We start from the raw sequence: 19090 nt of genomic DNA on the forward strand, positions 1-19090 counted from the left end.
ACCATGTAGTAATGTTTCTTGAAAAAGTGTCCGTATTCATAGTGACATATTTCACCCACTTCCTAAATTAACAGTAGAGACACTGCAGTGGCCCTGCGACAGACTGGCGACCTGTCCAGGATGTACCCCGCCTCTCGCCCGGGACGCAGCTGGAGATAGGCACCAGCAACCCTCCCGACCCCATTAGGGAAGAAGGGTGTAAAGAAAATGGATGGATGGATGGATGGACACTACAGTGTCACCAATATCTGTGCTAAATGATTTAGGTAGGAGACAAGTGACTGGAAAGAGAAAATTCAGGGCCTCACTGCTTAAGCTGCTGCCCAACAACCTGAACCCCGATAAGTGGAAAATAATGGATGAATGAATTTAGTATTTAAGCTCATTGAGTTATATTTCATAAACAGAAATACACTTGAAAAATAAGAGAAAATAGTCCTGTGGCAGTGTTTTCTTTTTATTAAAATTGACATTATACAAGAACGGTGTAAGTGTCTGATTAGACTGCAAACATTTACAGCTACAACAATATTATGAAGAAAGAGTGTCTGTGCACTTGTTCCACAGGGATAGACAACCCTGCACCAAGGTCAGGTGAACATCCAAAAATCTCCAAATTTGGCATCTGCACCTCTGTAAAAATACTTTTACTTTCATGCACATCACTTGACAGCTGTCAGAGTAATGTTGTGCATATTGTACCAACCACATCCATGAGAAAGCAAAATGATTGTACCAGCTTATAATAATGTAATTTCCTACTTTTTGGTTCCAGTCACATGATTCAAGAGAAACTGCTTTTTGATGGGTGGCTTTCGTTTGCACAAACTCAAAACGGATAAAGTACAAGATTCCGAACAGAGGTCTTTTATGAGACAAACCCCAGATCAGTGTTTGTTGAGGTGCTTCTTCACCATCTATCAATTATATTTGATCACATCTACTCAAAGTATTAAAAAAACAAACAACAATCATTTTCTATTAAAATATAGTTTTGACCTTAGCATTAGAAGTTGTTAGGATTCACAGTGTTTGAAGTCATATAGATCCATTAGGAAATTTGGTTAAATAAAAAACTGAGAGTCCTGACTTTCCCCAGCATTATGTACATTTAAAGCAAGGTTTAAAAATGAAAAAAAAAAACAGCATCTTATTACAAATGAATACAGTAATTCCTTTCAACATAAACATCTGCTTCAAAAAAGTGTTCCACATATACATTTTATGGATTTGCTTTAAAGCAACTAAATCAATTATTTAAAAAAATCATAATAATTCAACTTCAACCACTTAAGGTGAGGTCTATAAACTGTTTATAGAGAATGTGTCCTGTTATTGAGTATTGAAAGTAAAGCCAATAGACAATGATGTTACTTGCAATACCACTTATTGGCCATTAGGAGGCGCAAAACGTCCCAGATTCCAAAATAAAAAAACTCCTATTAAAATAAACTTAAGTCATTGACATCTTTAGTTCAATTCACACTTTTTGATTAGACAGCAGACGATAATTTCATGTACTAGTTCTTAAATACAAAGTATCCCTCAGTTATTTTCAAAATGTGGTCACATCTAAATATATAAAAATTGCAACAATCCATGATGTCACTTTGTATGCATCTATCTTTTCTGTACAATATACAATAGGATAGATACCAGCGCTTGTATTGGGACTTGCAAGAGTGATTTGGCAAATGCAAAATAAGGAATGGCATCCAAGAAGACAAATAAATGAATAATAGAAAAAATCCTGAAGTCACCCTGAATGCTGGTTTAAATTAGGATAAGAATGAAATATTATGACTAGATGTAAATACAAGTACTCCTGGGAGAGAAAGATAGTGTTCACTAACCATCACATTAATGTTCCCACATTTGCTAATGTCAGAACACATCTGTTCAGAAATCAATGTGCAAACGAACAGGTAAGTAAACAAACATAAACAAACGTCCGGCTTGGTCCCAGTGATTCACTACAAGGATTTGTTAGTCCTGGCACCTCAAGGAAGACAAAGAGAGGGGTGGGAGTGGAGGGCTTATAAATAATTCAGTGTTGCTCATGAACACTTCCCACTTTATTTTCGTTGAATCCTGGTTTCTGTTCCGCATCTAATGCCTGTGGGGGAAAAAAAGGTTAGATAAAAAGACATAAGGTAAGCTAAAGCTGACAGAGAAAACTTTAATTTTACTTACAGGGCATTTTCTTTCAGTGGAAGCCATGTCATTGAGTGGGATTGGATCCTCTGTAGTAATATGTTCTTGATCAGAAGACTGAAATCTGGAAGAAAAAAAAGAAGAAAAAAAAGAAGACAGTGATTTCTGGTGCAGTACCAATTACTACCAGAAGGTGGCGCACAACGACGAGACTGACTATCCAGAATTATGCAGAAGGAGTTCAGTGTAAGCGTAAACTGTAAAAACCAGTCAGTATCACAGCGAAGCCTTTACACAAGAATCTGATTTCTCAATTTCTGTTTTCACAGGTGGGTTGAGTGCATAAGTAATAGATAAGTACCATTATTAGAAGTGTCTGTAAATTCAGGACTGTGTTTTATTGGCATTGATTCTATTTTGAGATATTTCTGTGTACTACTGTTGACTGTTAACTGCTGCTAGCCGAAATGCTAACTATCGTTAGGTGTGATCGTTAATTGCCGTTGCTCTAAATGTTATCAACCGTTAGCTTCCTTGAAAAAGGTAGGCAGGTTTACGATTGCTTCCCCCTTGATTACAAGTGATAGGGTAGTTACAAGGTATACAATATCATAGATTTATTCGAGCACTGGTCCATAGTGAGTAAAAACTACTAAGCTAAGTTCATAATTTTATATGAATTATACAATCGAATATCAGAATTCATTTTATTATTGCTGTGCACGAACGAAAGCACCACGAAATTTAAGCATTTTACATGTTTTATTTTGTGCGTAATACATAACAGAAAATGTACAAACTATGTAATTACTAAAATAGTAGGCTATGTTGACACAGCAGGCATGTGAAGTCAAAATCCTATATTCCGATTCCTGGCAGCCTGAAAGGCCCAATTCCGATCTTTTCTTCCTCGCAAAATATCTGATATATGCCACTTCGAAATGTGGATACATGTTCGATTGTTTTCAAAGCATCTGTTTTATCCGGACTATTATGTCATAAAGATAAGACATCGTACTTCTGCACCGCAAGAAGCTGACATAAACAATAGCTGAAAATTATAATTATGAAATAAGTCTGACCTCCCCGATTAAGTCTCATCGCAATTATATTTAATCAGTTGTATGAACAACCACGCAAAATAAAACAAAAAAAAATCGGATTAGACTATCGACATCTGCTGTGTGAACTAGCCTTAGCATAGCATAAATGCATTAGAAACTCAGTGTAAGCATAAGCTGAACAGTTAAGTCAGCATCACAGCGAATCCATTACTCAAGAAGCTCTTCTCTGTTTTCACAGAATGAAAACACTTCATTGCACACTAATCAGTGCGTCTGCCATCACGTGTGTAACATAATCTTGCCAGGAGATAAAATAAGCATCCTACCTGAGAGCGGAACCTAGACATGCCAGCCAAGTCTACATGGAGCAAGTACTGGATGAAATCCTCACAACACTAAGAACTTTTGAGAAGCCAGAACTCGTCAAAGTGTGCCATTATCTAAAGCACAGTGAAACGGGTTCAAGGTGGCTGGTTCAAGGGGCATGAAACAGTTGAACCTGAATCTCAAAAGTCAGAAAATGCTCCTGTAGAAAAACCCAAGCAAGAACACAAGCAACTTCAGTAGGTGCAAGAAGAACATTGCATCCTGGAGAAGAAAATTGGAGCTTTGGGGGCAAATATGAGCCCAATGGCAGTAATTGGCAACAAAGGCAAATCCTCCTGGAACCTACAGAGTACCTAAAGAAAGACTTAAAAGTATAGAGCAAGATTGGGGATGGAGAATTTAAAGACAAGCTTTCTCTCACCAGTCTCAATAACCAGATTGAGTCAGGACTCGAGATGGGATATTCTGAGAATGAAATAATTGAAACCGTCATCAAAGCTGTCAACCCTGTCCTTCATCTCAGAGATCTGCTTGTCACTACAAAGTTGACTCATCATCGGACCTGCAGTACATATTAATGGACATCTCCCAAACCCAAAGGAGTCTGCTCAACTCTTTCTGTCCAGACTGATAGAATTAAAAGAAAAACTACTCTGCAGGTCTGAGGAAGAAGACGAAGGGGAGCAGTTCAGGCCAGATTCGATCCAGCATCACTAGGTTTAAAGGTCAAGGGGTCTAAATCCCTAGGATATCTGCAAACATAGGTGAGTACAAAATTTCTCAAACAGCTAGTAAGAACTAAGAAGTTAATTTCTTTTTTTTTTTTGACACATTTAACAGAGGTAGCTTGGTGTGTAGAAGTTTTAGGAAGCCATTGGATTTTAAATATCAAACACAAGATGTATATTTACAGCATTGACAAGAAAACCCCCCACAAAATTACATTGCTGTATTTTGCAAATACTTATTACCAGCCTCTGTTTTTTAAGCAAGAAAGTTTCTGGCCACCAGTACCTCCTTCGTTTTCAGTAATGTTTTGCAAGTGCGATTCACTCAAGACGTTTGTCAGATTTAGAACTGCATGCCTTTTAGTAGGACATACAGACAATTATTGTTTTCTTACATAATTAAACTTAGACATATTTATAAAATCTAACAAAACTAGAACATCTGAAGTTGCAGAATAGAATAATAAAAGATGAAAAGAATAAGATATGTGAAACTCAATACCCAATACTCTTGTATAAGGTTCTCATACAAGAGTACAGTCTATGGTTGCTATAGAAGGAATGTTAAAACTTTGCTCCATTAAGTTCATTAAATCAACAACCCTCAAAAAATCAACTGTGCATATTGGCGTCATGGTTTTTTCCATCATGTTACAATTTTTTTGCATAATACCCTCTACTTTTCTGGTATCACATCTTCGCCTTCATAGTACAATAGTAATTTTTGAATTACTGATGCTTGACGGAGCAGTTGATGCTTCATCATGCAGCTCAGCTGAATGGCCACTTTAAGTTGAACCTTAAGCTTTTCAAATGTTTTTTATTTCAAAACAGAACTGCGCAAAGTGCATTTTCCATTCCACATCAGACTCTGTATGGACCATTCATATTCAGGAATGGCCCGCCATCTTTATTCCTGTATCAACTGGCTCCCTTAAGGATGACCAGAGGCGACCTGTGCTGGATGGTGGCCAACCTTACTTATTAGACTCACCTTTCCTGAAATGATCCCTCCTCTCTCACCCTCTGTGCTCCTCTGTCCTGACTCCTACAGGTATATAGGGTTGGTGAAGTTATTCTTATGGGTGAATTATTATTATTATTATTATTATTATTCACTCATGATAATCACACGTGAATGAGCTCACTCCTGTTCCACGGTGTGCAAGCATCCATGTGTGAAGTGGGGAAAAATATCAGATGCTTCATAAGAATGTCCATCCAAAGATAATATATGGTAAAAGAATGCACACTTCACTCTATAAACAACAGGACCTTCATGGTGCATTTCTGACCAAGTAGTTGGCTAAGTAGCAGCATTCTTTTAGCACTGGAATGTAACTTTCTCTCATATGAAGTGTGTAGCCAGGGTTTTATTTTTCAAACAAGGAGCAGTTGGTTGGTTCATTAATTATATTTATATAATGACTTTATGTCATTAAGTAGCTGTGGGTTGAAGCTAACTTTCCTTATTACCAGCAGTGATGTTTAACACTTTCTTGAAAACCTTTAGAATATCCATTCCTCACTGAATCGTGACCTGCCTGACACCACTGGAAACAAGCACAAAGTAGAAGGCCAGCTCAAGAGTTATCTGAAGGTGTCAAAGCAGACATGTAGGAGATAAAGAAATTATACACTCCTGATCAAAATTTTAAGACCAGTTGAAAAATGGGAATAATTTACATTTTGCACTGTTGGATCTTAATAAACAGTTTTTCTATAACTGTAAGTTCTTTTTCCGCCATTAGCACATTGAGTGGCGTGTACATGAGCATTGATAGCGCTAAAACCTTTCTCCTGGCTCTGATTGGTAATTTCCTGAATCTGGTATTCCACTGTTTATGAACACCCTGGAAACCGATGGTAGAGTCTCCAGTTATACACTCAGCATAACTAAAACTCTGACCTTCTTTTTTGACCCCTTAAAACAATTAAAGACTAGTTGTTGATTCAATTGGCATCAGTCACAGGTGTGGTATTTAGGCATTTTATTAACATAATAAAATTTACTATGAGGACCTGGATGGCTGGACCAGCTGTATTTTGGTATCAATAAATGAAATTTATGAATTCAGCTCACTGACTCTTCTTCAACCTCATACATCAAGAATCTAGTTGGAGAAAGGATCATTCTCTGGACACAATCAGATTCTCTATTATTGATGGATGTTGTGAACTCAAGACTTAATGCTGAAAAAGAACCAAAGGCTATTGTTTTATATTTAAGCAACCAAGGTAATGCAGCTTTTTATTTTTTAGATTTCTAAATTATGCCTCTTTTGAATTGTGTAGTATATATCACACTATACATATCACACTATACATGAAAAAACGTTAAAAATAATTAAAGCATATTTTATTACATCAGAAATACCTGGCATTTTCACAGGGCGTTTGTACACGTGAGAGCTAGTGTAACTGGATTGGAATTGGGCCAGTTTGTGAAGTCCACTGACGTGACATTTGTTGAGAATTACTTGCTCCTTATAATTAAACCGAGTTGAAATGCTCCTTCTAACCTCTGGGGTGTGCTGCTGTCCTGGTGTCTTCTGGGTGTTTCACTTCCACCTTCTCCTTCACTCACTGAGGTATCCTGAGAGTGAGACAGAGTGAGTACTGTGGGAGTGAGAGATAGAAAAGTTGGAGTTGTAGGAGTGTTGGCAGCACTGCCGCTGTGTAGTAAGCTCTGCAGGAGGAGGTCAGGTCGACCAGACTGAATGCCTGGGTGGGAGAAGGAGATAAACTTGTATTACTGGATTATGAACGTGTCACTTGACATGCCAACACATGTTTTCAGCTATCAATAAAACTTTGTTTCCCACACTACAACTGAAGCAGCTGCGCTCTTATTTCTATTACCGCTGACTCCCTCGGTGTCCTCCTTAGTGTCAGTGCTGACTTGATGTTGGAGTGAAGGCTGCTGGTAGCTGGTTTGAGTCAATAGATAGAGCCCGGTGCCAGCAAGTTTCTTCACAGGACCGTTAGCCCGACGCTTCTTAACTGGGGAGGCTTTTACTACATGCAAGATAGTAAAGAGCAAATTAGGAGTTCAAGTTGTAAAATGGGGATGTTTCTTCTTTTTTGTTAGCAGTGATTTAACATAAACTTTACCTGGCACCTTCTTGAAAACCACACTGCTCATGAACCTTTGAAATCTGTCCGCATAAAAACTTGGTCTGTGTACCGACACAGTGTCCTGAGTGGGGAAAAATGTTTATGTTCAAACCTGTGTTTTCATCCACAACAAACCAACAAACTAGAAACTACTCACCCCATCATGAACCAAGGATTTCCAGGAATGTTCTAGCTTCTTTACTAATCTGCAAAAAACAAAACAAACACAGATCCAAGGCCTGTTACATAAGCTACCAGACAAAGCACATTTAATTCAACATTCAATTAAATTTAATAACACTTTACCCCAAAGGGAAATTAAATGTCATAACTCATATCATCCATGTATCATCAAACAGTCATTGTAGACAGTGATGACTGTTTGATGGAATCACCTCCAATAGCAGTCAGTCTTGCAATGAATACGAAGAGGCCTCTGACTGAAGAGACTCATTATCTATGGCAGTCTCACGATAATCATTACAATGCAAACAGCTTCATTCATGCTAAGTGAACTCAGTTTAATACAACACATAGGTTTCTGTTTCACTTAAGCTGTTCACAAAGACTGCACAAAAATTTCTTTTTTGTTAAGTACCAATCCAAAGTTTTAAGTTTCTGCGAACTTACAATATTAGTGTGTGTGAGTTTTCAGTCTTGCTGCTAAAAAACAAATGATCTAGGAGCGTTTTGTTGAACGGATCTGTGAATGTATTGCTTTTTTCCATGAGGCCTGGTTTTTGGTTCTTATTTACTAAACAGAGGCACAAACATGTACTCACCTATAGGACTGCAGAATGTCAATGATACCAATGTACACCAGCAGCCTCTCGCCCTTTGAGTTTCGTGCAGGGATCCCTCCGGTCCTGAAAATTTAAACACACTTAGTGCGGTAGATTTCTATCTGGCTGTTTGGTTAGCAGCCTGACAGAGACAGACTTTCTGTCCATAAGTGGATATAACCTTCCGACCAGAACTCAAGACCTTCTCATTTTCACTCACTGGTCCACTGGCTCCACTCGTCCCGTTTCAGCCTGGATGGCCTCAATAGCTGTGCTGTACAGGGACTTCTGGACTTGCGGCCTCGCGGCTCCTTCTGCTGCTGCTGCTGCTGCTGCTGCTGTATTTTGCTCTCGACAGGCCTGATCTAAATTATGAATTCCCACTAGTAGACTGTAGTCCATTATCTTAAAACTCTGCAACAGCTGAAACCAAGTTGAACAAACTAAGTCATGGGAAAAAAAACACATTAAATTAATAGTAAACTATGTATTTAAGTTTTAACTTAAATCTTACCAGACAGTCTCTCTGAATAGTTTTACAGACAGCATTGTAAGTATCTGCCTCCAGGAATAAACCCTCATTCATGTCGTGAATGAAATCCAGGTCCTTGAAGGTGGGAACAGCCTTTTCCCTCTCTTTGGGACTGGCTCGTCGCTTATAAGTGGAGCCTTTCAGATCAAATTTGAGGTGCATCCGTACCGAACTGGGCAGCAGATTGTTCATAACTACAATGCGGATGTTTTTACCGGCTGCTTGAACACAGTACAGCCCATAAAACTTTGGCAATAAGGTCCTCTTGTTCTGGTTCAAGTTCTACAGAAGAAAAGAAATCGGAGAAGAAGGCAATTCATTTTTATGCAATATCAGAAATACATTAAAAAATGTAAATAATTCAAATAATTTTTTTTAAATGAGAAAATATACATTTTATTGCTAAGAGGCAACAACATAGGCATTTCTTTGGTATATGCCTGATTATTTATAGCAAAGGATAAATCTGCAGATAAGAAAACTTGTAACGACCTTTTGTCCTTGACTTAACATCAATAATGTATGGCTGATCTATTTTTTTTTTTTTTTGGATTACGATTAATAATTGGACAGCAAAAGGTGTTTTTTTTGTTTGTTTGTTCAGAAAAAAGACAACCCTATGCCACAATCTTTAGATTAAGGAGTTTCGCATAGAACATATTCACAGACAAAAATAAATTCTTGACTGCAAATGTTTTTTGTACAATTTTGGCTTAATTGTTCCCCTGAGTAAGTTGTTCTTTCAGCAATTGTCTTTTTTGAGTCTGCATGCCTCAGTTAACAATTTGTCAGTTACTAAACTAGTTGACAATTATTTCAATAATCGATTAATCACAAATAACCCGATTAATTGTTTCAGCCCTAATTGTCACTTAGTCTGACTTCTCTTCATGCCCATCTGAATAATTGTACAACCTAAAGACACCCTTGATAAAAAAAAAAATACTCTCCTTTGTTTTGTGTGTCAGGACACAATCTGGTCTTTACCGGATTATTTGACTATTTTAAATCATCCTTAATTGTAGAAAATCAGAAATATGTTGAAACGTCCTCCTGATAACAATGTATATATATAAAATCTTTCTACTTGTATAGAATCTCTTGGTGACTTCTCTAAGATCATTGCTGTAGTCTTTCCATCTTGGCATTGTGTTAAACACCTAATTGCTCCAGAACAGCAAACGGACCAAAATCCTGCCTCCATAGAAGCAGACACAGATGAAGATAATCAAATAAGCTAATTATTGCTCTCTCAAATTATATGGAACCAAGAAGGGTGTACTTAGTTTTTTTTACACAAAGCTCTTCCTCTTGTCCATCTCTTTAGATTAAAATAATTGTAGAATATTGGGATGTTTACAACAGACAGGTGTTGATTTGGTCCGATGAGGTATTTATTATTAGAAAACTCATGTGAAGCTAGTATTAAATGATAAATCAGTGTTATGGGATGCAATGACTTGTGGTCATTGCATCCCATAAGTTGGATGCAATGACATATTATTTGCATCCAACTTATGGGAACGTATTGTGGTTCTATTCCTTGAAGCCAACCGTATAAGCATAGACTTTGCTCTTATCAGATACCTGAAAGGAAAATCAACTGTATTTTTTAATCATGTCATGTTTCCTATTAAAGTTAATATGCCAGGAGGAAATGATCACTACAAAAAGAAGTATACTGCAACAGATCTTGTGATTTAAACTATGGTATTTCTCAATCCGATCCTCTGTATTTATGACTCAGCCGATTCAAAGGAATGAAGTACTTCAGCCTCAATTCGGCAGATTCCTGGTAATTACCTTCTGATGCAAACAAGGCGTTTATGAGCTCGGAAAAATTCAACACATGCAAGACCGTTTGCCCTGAGGCCTAGCTTGAGAAAAGTGTGCAATGAATAAGATCTTACCATAAAGTATCCTGGAAGCAGTTTTTGGAGAAACTCTGCCTCTTTGTGCTGCACTGTCTTAACAATGAATTCATCGTCACTCGAGAGGTAGAACAGAGATCCGCTGGCCCCGGAACTCGACAGCTCAATCAGAGACTCGTTACACAGAGAATACTGTAAACAAATCATAGTACAAGTATGGAGACATGAGAGAAGAACTGAAAAGGAACACCAACTCTAAAAATAGTAACACCAACTCTAAAATTAGAAACACTAATAGGTGGAAAAAGCCCCGCCTCTCTCGTGCCAAAACTCCATTGCTCTCTGGTTACCCATTCTCCTCATTCGTTTCATTATTCACTTGTTCTGAATAGTGTGGACAGAAGTACCATGTAGTCATCAGGCCGGATGCCAAACATCTCTCTGAAGTAACGAAAGGCCATTGGAGCATATGTTTTGAACCTGAAGTCTCCATAGTGATGACCCGGTGTCAGGTTACTGCCTTCGCTGCCAGAAAAAGACAAACCGAGACATTTATTTTCTGAACACAGGCGACAAATAAAAGGAAATCGATCCGCATGCGACAACAAACTCCTTGCTAAATAATTTTTACAAACTCACCAGGGAAAGAAGATGCTTTCCACAACTTCAAAGTCTTGCAGCAGCACATCTCTCTCAGGTTTCTGGTTCAAGCTGCCCACCGTGTGTGTGATGCCCAACTGTATGGCCGCCTTTAGAGTGGAAGATGTTGTCTGGATAGAAGGGAATACTTGCAGGTTTAAATGTAGGATAAAAGACTAGATGTTACTCGTGGTTATCAAAATATCACCAAGTTAGATTTTTAAAAAGCCTAACAGGCATTTATACTCAGCTTCCTTTACTCAGATACCCCTACAATAAAGTCCACAGCAGCCAAGTGGCTGCAGAAGTTGCCATATTAGTAAATAGTTATTAATCTTATTTATGAATGCCTCAGAGGTTTGTTAAAGAACATAAGTGAACATAGCAGACAAACCAGGAAGTAGTGTAAAGCAGAATTGGTTATAAAACAATATCTAAAGCGTCGTAATTCTCAAGTAAAACTGTTTAAACCACAACCAAAAATGTAAAGAGTGTGGCAAAACCACAATACTGCTTAACGCAACGCACCTGAACTGACAAGGCTGGCGTTAAGAGCATTAATTAGAAGCAGCCAGACACCTGAGGTACGAACTCAGGTGTTTATAGATACACTCTGCTGGGCTAAATACAGGTTCCATTAATTAGCACCGTGCAGTTTTCAGTGGTATTGCTGTTGTTAGATAGCCATATGTCATTGTGTTATCGAGTTCTCGTTTTTCTTTCTCTCTTTCCTTCGGTGTAGAAACAGATTCCAAATGTGTTTTCTTGTATTCTCTACATCCTTCTTTCTCGCTTCCTTTTTTAGTTAACTTTCTCCACCACCTGTTCTATTTTCTTTTCTTTTTTTTTCTTGTTTGTTGCAATTGAAACAATCACAGAGCAAGTTCTAAAAAAGTGAGTCTTTTCTAAATGTATATCAAGCGAAGCATTAGAGCAAAAGTCGCATTGCTTCATTTGTGAAAGTAAAAGTGTTTGGCCTCTTTTAGGAACTCACACATCAATTCTACTTGTTAAACTGTCAGATAGGACATGATTTAAAAACAAGCATGCTAAAATAAGATTGGAGGAGCTGGATCCACCGTTTATGTGGATGGATCTACAAACTGCTATCCTCCACACAAACCTAACCTAAATAAAAATGTTACCTTTTTTACATTTTCATCAGTAAAACCTTTCTGAAAACGATGCACCATGATCCCTTCACTTCACAATTATGTACTGCTTTTTTTTTTTTGGTCTGAAGGTGTGGATATTTTTGCAATGGATTATAAGATTATATAGCACAAACACTAGCAGAAATCCCGACACTATGAAGTTCTGCTGGCTCATAAAGAGCTACTATCTGTCATGGCACCTTTTTGTAGACCGTCTCCCCCGTGGGATCAACTCCCCGATGGCCGATGGTTTTTTTCAGGGCCTGAGACGTGCCGATGCTCGGACCCTGTCAGTCCAAACACAAGACAGCAGAAAGTCAGGCAGGGAAAAGAAATCTTGAGTCTGAAGCAATAAGCACCATTCTTATGTTTCAAACAGGAAGGAGAAGATAGGATGTCAGCAAAATGAGGTGATTTGTGTCTATGTGTCCCAACTGAGTTTCCAGCTAATGTGTTGCGGCTCACCTCTGAAGCAACATTTTTTCGGTTCCCAGTTGAGTCTGCAGGCAGAAGAGGGAAGAAACGGACGTTACGTAAAAATTGTAAAAAAAAAAAAAAATAAGGTAACCAAGCAAAGGCAGTTTTGTCACTGGATGTAATTATTTTGTGCAACTCAACTGTCATTCCTTACAATAAAAAGCAGACATTTCAGCAGGACTCCAACACAAGCATGCAGACCAACCTCATTTGTTACCTTTGAGAGAAGACAGTGCCCTCCAAAACTGACCCGGCAGGTCTTTGAGTGCAGTGGAAGGAATTAAACCAGTATTTTAAAAAAAAAATCAATTCAAACTGTGCTAATGAGGAACAAAGAAACATTTTCTAGAACGTGAAACACATACAGGTGTCTCCAGCACAGGCAGTTCTCTTTTCACATGTTTTTTTTAATGTAAATAACAATTATATTACTATTAGTTCTGAAATCTGCAGTTTTAAAAATAATTTGTTAAAACTGTTTTGTGCTTTTTGAGCTCTGAAGTTGGAAGTAACAAGTTTTCCACATGATTAGGTGTGACCCATTTAGATTGGATCTGACAAGTTTCTGGCTCAGCAACTTTTTTAAAATCTGCCTTTGTTACTTTTGAAACCTTGAAAGGTGCTATATAAATATAGTCCTACTTACTCAGTATTGGTCAGTAAGGCTGTTTGATTAGTTATGATTTACAAGGGAATTTTCTTCTTTTTTTTTTTCCTCCAGTGTTTCATTTCCATACATAGATTCATGTCTTTCCTTTCAGCATTTTTATATAATTGACTCCAATTCAGAATTATTTTATACATTTCAGTTTGATTTCTGTTTTTAAAGTTGTTTTCATTGCTTTGTGTTTAAACTCTTACGAAAATATCCTGTTTCATTGTTTCCCTTGCAGGAAACAATGAAACTCTCCATTTACCAAAAAATTTTTTTGACCAGTTTCAAAACCACTTGACATAAAAAATAGAAGATCAAAATAAGTGCTGTTGGTAATTTTTTTCCTAGTTCTGGGCGTGGGTAGTACTATCCCTACAATATTCCAATCTGCAATTTGGTTTGGGGGGGAAAGTATCAACCCTTTGTGTTTGTGTTTTGTTACTGGCAGTTAAGAGATTAAAAATTCAGAAAAAAAAGTTTCATATTTTCAATCAAAAATAAATTTGAAACAAACTCTAGGGCGTTTTTATTATTTTAGTACTTTTATTAAAAGCAATGGATTTTTTCCCTCTAAAGTTCCACTATAAATATGTCAGACTGGAAAAATATTTTTAATAAAAATAAATAACTTCATTTTCACTTACAGAATTAAAAAAATAGAAACACATGAATATTTGATATACAAACTGACAACTTACGAGGAAAAAATAAATAAATTAGAAAATGTGCAGTTAATACTTTCATGGCATGTATTTTTGTGTCCAATGGGACGCTGTACAGGCTGCACAATAAGGACCTAAAGGTTTATCCTGATATTTTGTTTTATGTAATTTGAAAGCGGTAGAAGTGATGATTACATGTATCTAAAACTCAATGCAGTTTTTTCAGGCTGGAAAGGCAGTTGCTTTAACAGTTTCTTACTAACAGCACACATTAAAAGATCAAACCTTAAATATTAAAAAAAGCGAAGACCAAAGATTTGACAGAAGTAATTTTAACATGTGCCAGGGTTACTCTTTGAACAGATGAATCTAAAACCAGATATTTCTACACCAGAACGGAGGATGTTTGGTGTAAACACAATGCAGTATTCCAGGAAAAGAACTTTACCCCGGCTTTGAGGCACAGAGACCAAATCGTTATGTTTTTGAGATACTCTTAAGAAACTTGAAATAGGCTGTATATGCGAGAAACCCCTGGAATATTTGAAAAAAAGGAGTGGGACAAACCTTCCTAAGATTCAGATTGAGGTCAGAGACATGTTGATGGCTCTGACCTCAATCTGAAGCATCTCTCTGAAGTTATTTCAGCCAAAGGGAGTAAGATAAGGGGGAGGGTGCACTGACTTTTCAGATGATGAAAATATTTACCCTAGATAAACTTTAAGCGGAGGTACTACAGTCAACACGTGGATTTGTAACTTTTGGCTTAAATTACATAATATATATAAAATATATTTAAAAAAAATGAAAATCAGCCCTGAACTTACTGGAAGAGTGGCCCTGAAGACCTGAAGGCTCCTCAGATGCTGTGGCCATTCAGACAGGAAACCAGACGGGGTTCAAATTAAACTCGGGTCTGGATCTGGGCAGACAAGCAGAACCTCATTAATAACATAATACTCCTGTTGAAACTGAACTAAAACCAGCCACGTTGACCAACTCTGGGGATGTGGAATCTTAACATAGGATGGGCAAAACTTTCTGTAACTACAATAACACTGAATTTTTGTTCAAATTTTGCCTACAAGTGCCAACAAAAAAGAGCGTGAACGATAAAAGCAGAACATTGTAGGTTACTGTGACTGCTAACTGGATCACTGGGTGGCGACGTCTACAGACGAGGCTAACCGCTAACACCACTTTAACCAACCGCGCTAAACCTATGAATAACAAAAGGAACTAAAGTCTTAATGGTCAACTTACCCGAGAATCTGGTGATGGCGTTCTACGACTTTCCACAAAAAGAATAAAACGTCCTCTAAAAGTTAGGATTCCCGCAAACACGTAAACAAGGAAGCAATGCGGATGCGGCAGTTTCTGTGAGTGGCTCAAATCGAGCGCACACCGCGCTTCCGGTGATTCCTGGTACTTTCACAATAAAATACCCATTCATCCTGTACAGTCTTGCCAAGTTCTTCAGCAACTATATGTTAAATTAGCTGAAAGTGTTTTTTAATTTAAATTTTTTTTAAATCGTTGCTGATGAACAAAAATAGTTGTTTGATTATACAATATAGTTATTGAATGTTAAATACAGTGTGGTGTATTTTGGCATTATGTACATTAAACAGTAAAATAAAAACATGAATTTGCAAATGCAGGATTTCACAAAATTATTTATCTATAAAGAATATTTGTTATTTTAAAAGCACATTAATGGAAAAAAACAAACACTTATTCTGGGCAAATTACATCACAAGAAGTAAGAAGATAGGAGCTAATCAGCTGGCATAAGCAAGCATGACATCAGACAAGCAAGTTTCAACAGATTCTGATGTTGACATTTATGTCTTCAGTTTGTGCACTTGAAACACTGCACTTGAAATAGGCTCCACCTTACATGTTTGCACTAGAGTTGGCATCATGGAAACAATGTAAGAAAGTGAAGCTGAAGCAATTATGGGCAATTGACAATGGCCCATAATTGGCCCATTGTCCAATGTTGGGCCATAGCCCAACTTTGCTTGGACTGTATTGTCCTGTTTGAGTTTTACATTTAGAAGCATAAATAAATTCATATTTTAGCTGAACTGGTCAAACTGGATGAAAAATCAATCTCTTTTTTGTAGCAGCATTGGTGAACTCATGATTACTGTCAAAGATCTAAACAATCTCATTGTTTTTTAGCTCTTTCACCAAAAATGGAAGAAACGTTGGGATCAATAGTCTGTCCTTCTAATAATATGAGTTTGGAACCAGAAAAATTGATCTCATTGTTATTCATTCTCTATGTTCTCGACAACTCGCCACACACTAGTATTTTAATGCAGATTGTGCCTAAGAACTAGCCCAGTTATAGTGTTTTAATAAACTTCTGCTGTTACTTTGAGCCACTAAGAAAGTAAAATATGCTTTTACTTTTAAAGATCATAAAATTCTAACTACACAAAGTGTTAACAATTTGATAAAGATCACAGGTTGTGTTCTAGAATCTCCATACATTATTGTGTAAAGGATTCTTTATAAATGAATGAGGACATTTCTGAGCATCCTCTTCAAGAGCAGAGCTCTTCAACCGTAAGAGGCTTCTTCAGAACCACCGTAACACAGACTGCTACAGGAGATCCTTCCTGACCACAGCTGTCAGCAAAATACCTGGACCATATCAGTTAAAATATTTAACTTCCCTCTGGAATTAATGAAGTATTTTGAATCAAATTGAATATTATTTTACATATAAGATATGTTGAAAAACAACTGTAAAGTAAAATACCAAAAATAGTAGTAATTAGAGAAATATGTTGACTCAAGACAAGTTTCACAAGTAGCGGCTTGTTTATGCTTTTATATTGAAAATGCATGAAACGGGAAGTGTAGTTGCTTCCTATACATTGGTTAATGTGGTTTGAGTTGCTCTGGTTCTCTTCTATGCATAATAAATTGAAAACAGTCAAAGTAGAAAGAAAAATTGTTTATTTGTTCTTCTGGCTTTCCACAGCACAAACTGTACCATAACTCTAGGTGGTTGATGGACTTTCCATGGTGGACAAAATGGCTGGCACTGGACCGAGGAAAGTAGCTTGGAAGATATCTAGGATGGCAATGACCTTTCTGGAAGATGGCACTGAGATCCACTGAAGTAGGAGCAGCAGGTGGGTACTGAACGTTTGGTAGAGTAATTGTCTTTGTCTCTGAGAAATAGAAGACGAAGCAACAAAAAGACTAAAAGCAGTGAAGATTTAAGATTGCGATAAGTTCAAATGATTGAGAAGTGTGAAATATGTTACCTTCCTGATCAGAACACAGAAGAGCTGTCAGGGCAATCATCAAAAAGCCAATGGGGCCTCCAGTTGAAGTAAAGCTTGTGCGATGTTTCGGTGCAACCCTGAGTCTGTTAAAGTAGGCTCCTCTCGAACTAGGTTAGTCATGGGATCACTGACCAATTTATATTATTACTGGAGAAGAATGCATGTGCAGAAAGAACTGTCTGAAAGGTTAAAGAGGGAGTGCAGTGGTTGAAGAAATGTGGTTTCTGTCTGGTGCGGGAGGGATGCAGGATGGGCAACATGTTGCTGGGAAGTGATGGTAAAACAAATGTCAGTCTAACTAGGAGATGCTTTTGCTGGTGTTTTCAAGGACAGCATGAAAAGCCTCCAGCTGAGGGTAGAAAAAAGCCTGCTAGTATGAAAAACAGTGCAGCAAAAAGTTCAAAATTCAAACACTAAGAAGACAACATAATGCAGGCACACTGGTCACTTTATTAGGTACACATTGCTGGTGGTGGTAACACTTTATTTGATGGGGTGTGCATAAGAATGACATAACACCTGCCATGAACATGAAGGAGTCTTTATGAATGTCTATAACTGTTGTCATGAAGTATCATTTGGTAAATAATGACACTTTTAATGCAAAGTTGCTTGAAAAGTTGCATTGGAAGTCCAGTAAATGTGCCAACTTTGCATTAAAGTGTCATTATTTACAAGATAATGCAAAGTTGGCACTTTTAATGGACTTTATGACAGTGTCATGTCAGTTTTATGCACACCCCGTCAAATAAATTGTTACCCTGTTGGTAAATTGACTTGAGGTCACTGGACTGTAGTGACCTCAAGTCATGAACCTCTCATGTTCAAGAACCCAGTTTGAGATTATTTAAGCTTTATTAACATGGCGTTTTGTTTTGTAAAAAGCAGCCATCAGATGTTGGGTGAATTACGGTGATAAAAGAGAATGGATCCTTGCTTTTATGCTGTTTATGCTAAGCTGAAATTGTAACTCATCAGACTAGATTGTCTATTTTGTTGAGCCGTTTTAATAGTGTAAACTAATATTCCTGTTCTTAGTCAAGATGGTCGGCAGACACTATGGTCTTTCACAGCTGTTACCCTTCGGCTTTGACGTTTTATGTTTTACACCTTCGTATATATACATATTGAGTAATTATTTGAGCTACAATCACCTTTCTCTCATCTGGAACTAGTTTGCTCAATCTCCTCTGACACCATCAAGTCAAACAAGCATTGCTCACTGGGTATTTTCTCTTTTTCTGACCATTCTCTGGAAACCTAGAGATGTTTGTGCTAGTAAACCCAGTAGATCAAAAGATTTTGTGCTATTCAGACCAGCCTGTTTGGCACCAACATCCATGCCACATTTAAAGTCACTCATGCCTCATTTGCATTGAGCGGTGTGGTATGGGCCGGTGCAGATCAGTATGCTATTTTGCCTGTTTCCTTTGTGAAAGTGGCTCATACACAAACTCAAACTGTACCATTCCAAGGCCACCTTCAACACTCGGAATACGCAGACTATGAAACACAGTGCCAAACCACATCAACCAATGACGTACTCCAGAGACATGAACCACACTAATCTGAAAAAGTAGAGAAACCCAAAAGAGCAAAACCACTAGAACACTCTATTAT

General features: G+C 37.5%; 1 protein-coding gene across 2 annotated transcripts; it reads right to left on the reverse strand.

Moving 5' to 3' along the window:
- Nucleotides 1-444: 444 nt before the first annotated feature.
- Nucleotides 445-15579, reverse strand: LOC122843078 (phosphatidylinositol 4-phosphate 5-kinase type-1 alpha-like). 2 transcript variants are annotated; one of them, XM_044137563.1, is made up of 16 exons: nt 15426-15579; nt 14990-15084; nt 12834-12868; nt 12569-12655; nt 11215-11345; nt 10983-11100; nt 10615-10767; nt 8687-8986; nt 8393-8595; nt 8173-8256; nt 7548-7596; nt 7388-7472; nt 7136-7291; nt 6796-6997; nt 2194-2278; nt 445-2116 (listed from the first exon to the last, which is right to left on the reverse strand). In XM_044137563.1, exons 2-16 carry the CDS (start codon nt 15036-15038, stop codon nt 2048-2050), a joined length of 1806 nt encoding a protein of 601 aa, XP_043993498.1. In that variant the 5' UTR covers nt 15039-15084; nt 15426-15579; the 3' UTR covers nt 445-2047. The 2 variants fall into 2 exon arrangements, with proteins under 2 accessions (XP_043993498.1, XP_043993497.1); XM_044137562.1 differs by lacking the exon at nt 15426-15579 and having other exon boundaries at nt 12834-15024.
- Between the last annotated feature and the right edge of the window lie 3511 nt (nt 15580-19090).

Source organism: Gambusia affinis, linkage group LG14 (genome assembly GCF_019740435.1).
Source record: "Gambusia affinis linkage group LG14, SWU_Gaff_1.0, whole genome shotgun sequence".
NCBI lineage: Eukaryota > Metazoa > Chordata > Actinopteri > Cyprinodontiformes > Poeciliidae > Gambusia > Gambusia affinis.